The 9,015-nt window shown below is 38.2% G+C and overlaps 1 protein-coding gene across 1 annotated transcript in view; it reads right to left on the bottom strand.

The window, feature by feature from the left end:
* LOC107674998 (coiled-coil domain-containing protein 18-like) overlaps positions 1 to 8,506 on the bottom strand; it is a 32,503-nt gene extending 23,997 nt beyond the window's left edge. The window contains exons 1-2 of the mRNA XM_016469176.1: positions 7,834 to 8,506; positions 7,376 to 7,527 (exon numbers count right to left, since the gene is read on the bottom strand). Coding sequence (XP_016324662.1) covers positions 7,376 to 7,527; positions 7,834 to 7,905 — 224 coding nt within the window. The 5' untranslated portion in view covers positions 7,906 to 8,506. The remainder of the gene's footprint in view (positions 1 to 7,375; positions 7,528 to 7,833) is intronic.
* Between the last annotated feature and the right edge of the window lie 509 nt (positions 8,507 to 9,015).

The raw sequence follows: 9,015 nt of genomic DNA, 5'->3' as shown, positions 1-9,015 counted from the left end.
CGAAGAGCAATCAACCATAACTTCAGGCGAGCAGGCTCAGAAGTTGGGAATACGTGGAAAGTCACCACTCCCGAATGAGTTTGTGCGAGAGAACGCAATCTTTTAGTTTTATGTCAGTTTGAACAATCCGGATAAGCGCAAGTAAGTACCATTTTGATTAGCCGTCGTACCTACAATGACTGTGCACTGTGTAAACAATGAGTGACGTATACGCGCGAGAGATCACTTCCGGCGCTTGCGTAAACTACGCCAGAGCGCGTACACACCTCACGCACCGGATGCGTGCTCAAAGACAGTTGGACATAGTGTTGTATTAGAGGTAAAAAATGATATAAATACTGTTCGGTTTCTGGCACAAACCGATCGTTTCGTGTCTTAGGACATCAATGTGTCGTCACGAGCCGCAGGGTTTAATTTGGATTGGTCTGTGCATGTTTTTTTTACTCACACAGATTTTGTTACCATTGCCATGCATTATACGACTGATAGACTGCAACGGTTGGAGTTAAAAATCATCAAATGTGTTCTACTGAAGAAACAAAGTCACCTACATCTTGGATGCCCTGGGGGTAAGCAGATAAACATGAAATTTTAATGTTTGGGTGAACTATCCCTTTAATGACAGAATTTTTATTTTTGGGTGAACTATCCCTTTAAGGCATATTGATACAGGGAAGGATGGATCCATGTTTTCATGTTGTTTGCGCCAAATGGAAACTTTCCTCACAGGTAGACTTATCAGTTTCTTGGAGGTTAGCTGACCTTGTCACCTAGGTACCTAAAGGTTTGTTGATCAGGCCCCTACTTTTCTCCATATACAAAACACTGCATGGCAGTTGGCACATGGTTTGTGTAACAAAATATGCTACATGCATGGCATACAGCTTTACTTCTCATTTCAGCCAGACAATCCAACAGTAGCAGCACAGATCTCTTCCTGCTGGGCAGACATCTCAGCAAGGCTGAAAAGAGAATACCAACTCCAGCTCAACCCCCCTCCCTCTGCCAACACGAGACTACTTCAGACTGGACTACAGACATGCTGTTCTATGGACTTCCAGCATGTGCAATGAAAAAAAAATCAGGGGACTGAAATGAGCACCACAAAACGTTCATTCTGTGAATCATTTTTGTGTTTATTTTGCTTTGGATGATTGTCCTACTTACGAGACCAATAACCACCACTGCCTAGTTTAAGCTTCCTGGCAGAGACAGTCAGGTGTCTATGTACAGCCCCTTAAACTGCAGTGTGCTACTGGTAGGAAATGGCTTTTTTAACAAATTTTTCAATTAATCTTCATAAATTATATACCATGTGAGAGCTTAAAAGCTAAAGATTAATCTCCTGACGTTTTTCAATCAGTACATTATTGTGGAAATAATACTTTAAAAAGTGATATTTGAACAGTTATTTGGAAAAGAGACATTATGTTTTAGCATTCCGGTTTGCAATCAGGTAATTTTAGGCTGCTAAAAGTTTTCAGTCCAAGAATCCGGTACACAAATGCATTCAAACTGTCAATTCAAAACAGTGCTAATGCAGAGAAACCCAGCCAATTACATCAGGGATGGCAGAGAGAAAAAAAGTTTTGATGGTTGAATTGTAGTCAAGATTAAGACAATATGAAGTGACACAGAAGAGTCGTACAGTATATGTCAGTCTGCTATTAATGATACAAACAAACAAACCACATATGTGCGTTCTTGGCACAATGATCACTAACATCATAGTTTATTTTATAGTTTAAAATTATTACAATTAATTTGTGAAGTTGCCAAATTTCATGGCTGGTGAGTGTTTTTTAATCGATACTGGCCAAAGAAGTGTGTTTTGGGAGAGTCTACGATGTTGAGTTTTGATATATTTGAAATGTTTCTGTTTTTCATGCATATTTTGCTATGTTTAGTAATTCTGAATGTATCCCAACAATAGTTATAGGCAGTCAAGTGAGGGTGGCTGGTTTAGTGGTATTTTGGCATCACCACATAATCCTGATTGGCATCGTACCTTGACTTGAGCTTAACTGTATAAAAAAAAGCTCTAAACAAATGTAAATTGTATTTTTCCTCTCCTGTTTTTGCGGTTGCTGCAAACACTGTAAATAATAAAATAATGCAATAAAGTTTTCCATATGTGCTTCGGTGTGCACTGTATTTAGAACAGGAATAGCAAATTTGGCACACCACAGCTCCAAAAATAGAAAAAATATTTATTTATGTTCTTACCTCGAAGAGCTTTTAGGCTCGAAACGTCACTTATGGTGAGAACATAAATATTTTTTCTACTTTTGGAGCTGTGGTGTGCCAACTTTGCTCTTCCTGTTTGAAATAGTTTTTATGTTTTGAGCACCCACATTAAGCTTTGATCTATGTGCACTGTGTTTCTGAAATATATGTACTTATATCAGTGGTTAGCATATGTACATTTGGAGTCTCCCAGCGTCCTTTTGGAAAGACACCTACATTTACCTTGGAAAAAAGTTTATATAAAATTGTAAGAATCATCCTAAAATTTAAACCATAATATTTATTTTATCTGGCCTCTCTTCAGGCCTCTCAAATCCTAGCTTTATTTTTTTTCCTTGAATGTCATATAAAAAAAAAAAAATCCTTTCTCTTTGGAGTGTTACAAGCTGTTCGTGAATAGATAAGATCCCTAAAGTTGCAAAGACTAAAGTCTCAAACCCAAAGAGATATTCTTTATAAAAGTTAAGACTCATCCACGCCCTCCTAAAACACCTCGTTTAAACACGCCCCCACATGTCTACGTCACTGTATGGGAAGATTTGCATAACACCGCCCAAATGTATACGCAAAGAAGGAAGGCGTAACTTTGATTCTTGCTGTAGTATTGTTGCCGCCGCCGCCATGTCGTGGAGACGCTGTGTGTTTGTGCGTTGTGAAAGCGAAACTACTTTGTTTGGTCTTCCAAAAGAGGACACAACTAGAAATCAGTGGTTAAGTTGTTTTTACAACACTGTTCCAGAACAGTTCAAACCAAATATTCAGATGTGTGCAACGCATTTTACGGAGGACGAGCACTGTTTCCTGGGAGAATATAGCCTATAATGCTGGTATTCCGGTGAATTCAGTTCCCCTGTTTCCCCTTCGGTGCGCATGCTGACCCTATACAGTCTATGAGTCGTGACTGTCACGTTAGCCTGATGGGACCAAACTCCCTTTGCGATTTTAAAACGTAAGACAGTACCCAGATTTGAAGACTACAGTAAGATTTAACTTCTACTGTTAATAAGATTTTGGTAGGCTACTATTAGATGGATAGCCTAAATGTCCTAATTCAGATGGGCTTTATTTTTTATGGTATATCAAAAAGTGTATATTTTTTAAATGTGATTGTCATTGACATTTTACCAGTTTTTACCATACTTTCAAAACAAAAATAGGAAAAATATGCAATATGAAAATAATTGAAGACAAAATGTGTTTTACTGAGAAAAAACAAGATTTGGTTTTTAAAAAGCCTTTTTCCAAAAGGTACATCTGGGAAAAGTGGGGTCGTCTTATAATCAGGGTCGTCTTATATTCGGGCCAATACGGTATGTCCCCACTGGATGCAACAAATGCCTCGTTTATAATAGGGGTGGGACAATATATCGATATGGCGATTTATCGTTGTCCTTCTCCATGCGATACGAGAATCGATATCTAGCGCCAAATATCGATATTTTAATTACTACAATAAGGTGCTCTAAATAGATTTCCCTACTCCCAGCATCTAAAAATGCGTGGAAATCGCGGCTGCGCCATTTCCACCTTCTTTCCAAAGCGCTCTGAGCAACCATGAACCACATTCTCTATGAAGATGGGGAAGCACGAGGAACCGAAGGATGAACAGATTTCCAGCCACTGTATTAGCTCTACTGCTAGGGGTGGAATGGTTCAAATTACTCACAGTTCGGTTTGTATCACGGTTTTAGAGTTTTTGAAAGCTGAAGCTCGCGATTATGGTAAGGGGCGTTACATTTCCGACGTGTGCCAATCACAATGCACTGGTCAGCTGGCCAATCAGAGCAGACTGCGCTTGTCAAAGGAGGGGGCTTTGTTGAAAACGACGTGTTTATAATGTGTTTTTTGAACATTAAAGCATGTCAACATATTCTGTTACACCAAATACACAAAGTAATGATCTTTAAAATAGCATCACATCATCACCAGCATCACCTTTAAGTTGAACCACGGTCCTAGTGCGTGCCGAACCATGTGGTTCGATTTTTTTTCCGCGAACTGTTCCACCCCTATTAGACATATCATGATGTATCATTATAGAATTATCTAGCAATATATCGATTATCGCAGAATCGTTGCATCGTGATATTATCGTATTGTGAGCCATTTAATCGTAAATCATATCGTATCGTGAGGTACCCTGCGATTCCCAACCCTAGTTTATAATGAGTTTTATTGGTTTTGTCTCGTCGCGCCGGGACACAGCATCACAGTATGGTAAGGGGCGTAACATTTCCGTCACACACTTGAGGAATTCGGCCAAACACAACACACTAGATAGCTGGCCAATCACAGCACACCTCGCTTTTCAGGACGATGAGCTTTGTAAAAATCGACATGTTTCAGAATGGAGGGGCATAGAGGAGAAACAATAATGTACAGTATGTGGAAAATAATGTGTTTTTTTAACCTTAAACTGCATAAACACATTTCATTACACCAAATACACAAAATAATGTTCTTTTTTAGCAACGTCATATGACCCATTTAAATATTTCCCTTAAAATGTTTAATTATAAAGATGTCATTTTGGGGAGTTTGGGAGTAAAAAGATAAGTGAGCACTAGGTTTTTAAACCAACAGACAACAAGAGGACACAAAAATAAAAAATAAAATAAATATAAAGAAAACAACACTGGTCCCCACTGACTTTCACTGTACAGACAAAAAAACGACAATTTTTTTTTGTCAAAACAAAATTCTATCATCATTTACTTACTTGTTGTTCACACTTGTTGTTCAGTAAGGGCTCAGACATTTTTCAAAATCAGTAAATTAATGAGTAAATGATTACAGAATTTTACCGTGTGAAAATGTGAACTTTATAATTCGGAGGTGTGATAATGTTGGACATATAAAAAACTAAAACACCATATAGACAGCTGACAAAGGTCTGTTTTATAGCAGAGACTTGGCCAGTGAGGCCAAGTAGAGGAGGTGGAAAAAGGCAGAAAAAGGAGGATAAAATAACAGATGAAGGACAGGACCCCATGAGCCAGCCTCGTCTGTGCTGCCAGAATTTCCTTAGGAGAGGATGAAGAGTTCCAGAAAACTACTGGCAGCACAGACGGGAGCAAACAATGGAGGCGATGAAACCTGCATGCACAAAACTGATGGGAAACTGTTCTCAGTGGCTGCACCCATCATGCAGAGCAGCAGCAGAGGCGGAGATGGGGAGGAGGAGGGTCTCAGGGCCAATAGGTGGGAGAGAAGTGTTACAAAACAAATGTAATCAAAAAAACAAACCAAACATTTTGAAAGTAAGGCTCGTTTCACACTAGAGTCATACGAGGCGCTTATTTTTTTCAGCACCCATGTTAACAGATTACAGCATCCACACTGTGCACTAAAAAGGCATGGCAATGCACACAGCTTACTCTCTGCATACATGCAGCTTCTGTGCTGCTTCGACTCTGCTTACACATCCAGTGTGAAACGGGCATAAGAAACCCAAATATCTCAAGTCATTTTTTTTCAAAAGTGATTAACCCTGGTTTACAATTCATAACAAGGACAACAGAACCTGACAATAAATAAAGAATAAATAAACATTTCATGTATCCAAACTAATAGTGCCAAAAAACAGATAACTAGAGAAAACACATTAAAATGTATATGAACTCATGTGTATGTGTAATATGTATTAGGGTTGGGCCGATAGACGATGCCATCGTACATCGCCGATGGCTGACAGACATCACGATGTTAAGCTGACATCGTGATTCCTAACCCCCCACCACCCCCTCTCCCGCAATCTGCCAAGTTCCGTGTTCGGGAAAGAAATGAAGTGTACTACGGAAACCCTAAAGGGAATAAATAGCCTACGAGATGGGAGGATAAAAAAATATTTCAATACTTTTTCTCGCAATTATATCGTTGGGCAAGTATAGGCGACTGTATATAAATTGCGGGCATCAGGGAGCCACTATTGAAACCGCTTTCGATTGCGCGCTCTCATTTTACTTTCACTTTTGAGATTCGCGATCACAAGGACTCTATACTATGGAGCGGCAGTACTTACCACACATATGACAAAATTAGATGTTTGTCATTAGTGCTCAGGATCTGCAAATCATTCGCCATCGTCCTATCAGACATTTCTCCTTACTCTGTGTATGTGGTAAGAGAACTTTCATGTACTGTAATGCAACAGGCTACCACTTGCAAGCGGCTTACCTTTTAGTGGCTCCATATAACGCGTAAATTTTTCACGCTTCGGGCACACCACTATAACCCCCCCCCTCCAATTTGAGAATGAATCATTCAGTGTGATTTGTGAACTGATTTAACAGGTTCACCGAAAAGAATCAGCTCATTCACAAATCAGACACTGCTATCTAGTCTCGGAGCGGGTGGCGATTTCTCCAATTTAAAATAACAAGGAATTACATGTTTTTATATTATGCTTCGGAATGTAGTGAAGTAAAAGTAAAAGTTTCTCAAAATAAAAATACTCAGATGAAGTACAGATACTTGAAAAATGTACATAAGTACAGTAACAAAGTGAAATTACTTTGTTACTGTCCACCACTGCTATGTACACATCCATTTAAATCCTGACCGAGTGGACAAGCATTAATTGTGAACCTTGCAAAGAGATGGCTGCTTTCAAATGCTCATGTATGCTTTGTATGTGTACGCTATAAAGAGCACTCAGAGGTATACAGCTGTGCATGGCTGCATGTGAGTGGTTAAATTAACTTGCATTAAAATACTTGTTTGATTCAAATCTTAAATTTCAAATGTAATTGCATTGTATAAATATGCAAGATATTTAAAGATAAAAAAGGACATGCCGCACGTCATGATGAATCACATTGTAATTGAATCAATAACCCATGAATTGTAAATCGAATCGAATCATGAAGCCAGTGAAGACTCACACAACCTTTAATGCAGTGCTCAGCTCAAATAACCCTTTAAGACGATACTTTAAGGTTTAAGTACCACAATATTAACATAGCTAGCACTAGTATACTCCGCAACACTCGACCGTAAAGACATGCACTTCTATTTAAGTCACAGTTGATAGTCATGGTTTGTCTACCAAACAGCTTTTTTTGATACTTTTCGGTAGAATCTATTAATTTCAAACATTTGTGAATAGGTGTATAGCATAACATCCTCACCCTCTCTCTCCTCCTCGATGTGGCTCATTCTGAAGGCCATGACATTCTTCTCATGACTCTGATCTCGAACCCTTTCTGTCTCAGTCACCATGGTAATCATTTCTTGCCACTCCATCACCTGAACATCATCCATGCTGCCCGTCTCACTCACCTGTTATCAGAAACATATACTGTACTCACAATACAACAACATATATCATCAGCAGGGTTAGTTAAATAATTTAAAAAACTTTTAAAATGCCATTTGACCACTGACATTAAAAAAAGGATATAATGTTATTTACTGCTATATAAATAAAAGCAACAAGACACAAATGGTTGTCTGTTTTGTTAAAACCAAAGTTTAAATTCTAATAAACACCCCTTCCCTGTGGTAATCACTTAAATGCACAAACTTGTGTGGTATATTACTTTTATAATTACGTCAAAAAAGCAAAACGAATAAATATATCATTGCCTGTGATGTTGCTCTCTTGGTCACCTGCTCCAGGTCGGCCTGCATCTTCCTCTGCTGTTCCTTATATTCCATAAGCTGCTTCTGCAGTTCATCTATTAATGTCTCAAGAAAATCTTAACATAAGACAACATGCAATTAAAGGATGCGCACAAGTACCCGCATACTCAGGTGCTTGGAAGGGAAAGTCATTATCAATCATCAAATCATTGATCCACGCATGACATGACTTCTCAGTGAATTAAAAATCACTTTCAATTTTGGGTCATTCCATGTCAAATCAACCACATTTTAGACTTCAAATAGAAATGTGCTTTAATTTTATTATTGTTGTATAGTTTAGTAAATATTAAACTTGTATAAAGGTATGTGGTTCATTATTTATTTTTATTGTGGAAGATGTCATAACTATAGCAACCACTTCTCCACTGCCGTGTTTTGCTAGAAAGCATAGTGATAAGCGAAATGCTTAGTATAAACTATTGTCTGTTGAAAGGTGATGGTTAAGACATTTGTTGCAACACTCTTAAAGAAATCCCTTGCCTCTGGGCCCTCGTTCTTAAATAAACTGTTGTTTTGGTATCTTCAATTTAAAGGCTCTGCATAGTAGAAGCAGAGGTATGGGTTCTGAATGGCTCCATGAATAAAACGTTAAATTGTAAATACAAATGTTCAGGGGTTAAAATGTGTGTCACTTTGCATACAGCTGAACCTTTTTGTCTTTTAAAGAGGAATGCCTGAAGAACAAATAATTTTATTGTGGCATACCACAAATGAAAAAATATATAATCATAATCTATGACAAAAAAAATACTATTATAATCTAGGTTAGTGGATAATTCAGCAGCAGAAGTTATCCTACAAAAACACACAATGTGCACAATAATTATATAAAAACTAATTGTTAACTTTAATGCAGCAAAATGCGTCTATTGCAGCAGCACACGGTCACCGGCATGACAGGATGTGCAAAAGCCACTCAAACCACTTCCATCGGCGCTGCTGCAGCAAAACACACTGTTGCTAACATGAAACATTATTATGTGAGTATTATGACCAGTACTTAATTTGATCCTGCTGGATCCTGTTCTGGAAAATGTCAGATTTTACATTTTTGCGTTCCGGTAGGCCTATTTGTTTTTAAAAATCCGGCATTTACAGTGCATTAGATCGTGACAGTGCATG

The sequence above is a fragment of the Sinocyclocheilus anshuiensis genome, unplaced genomic scaffold (assembly GCF_001515605.1).
Source record: "Sinocyclocheilus anshuiensis isolate Anshui unplaced genomic scaffold, SAMN03320099.WGS_v1.1 scaffold1768, whole genome shotgun sequence".
In the NCBI taxonomy this organism is placed as follows: Eukaryota; Metazoa; Chordata; class Actinopteri; order Cypriniformes; family Cyprinidae; genus Sinocyclocheilus; species Sinocyclocheilus anshuiensis.
The sequence above is the reverse complement of the archived record's forward strand: the minus strand, read 5'-3'. Positions and strand labels throughout refer to the sequence as shown.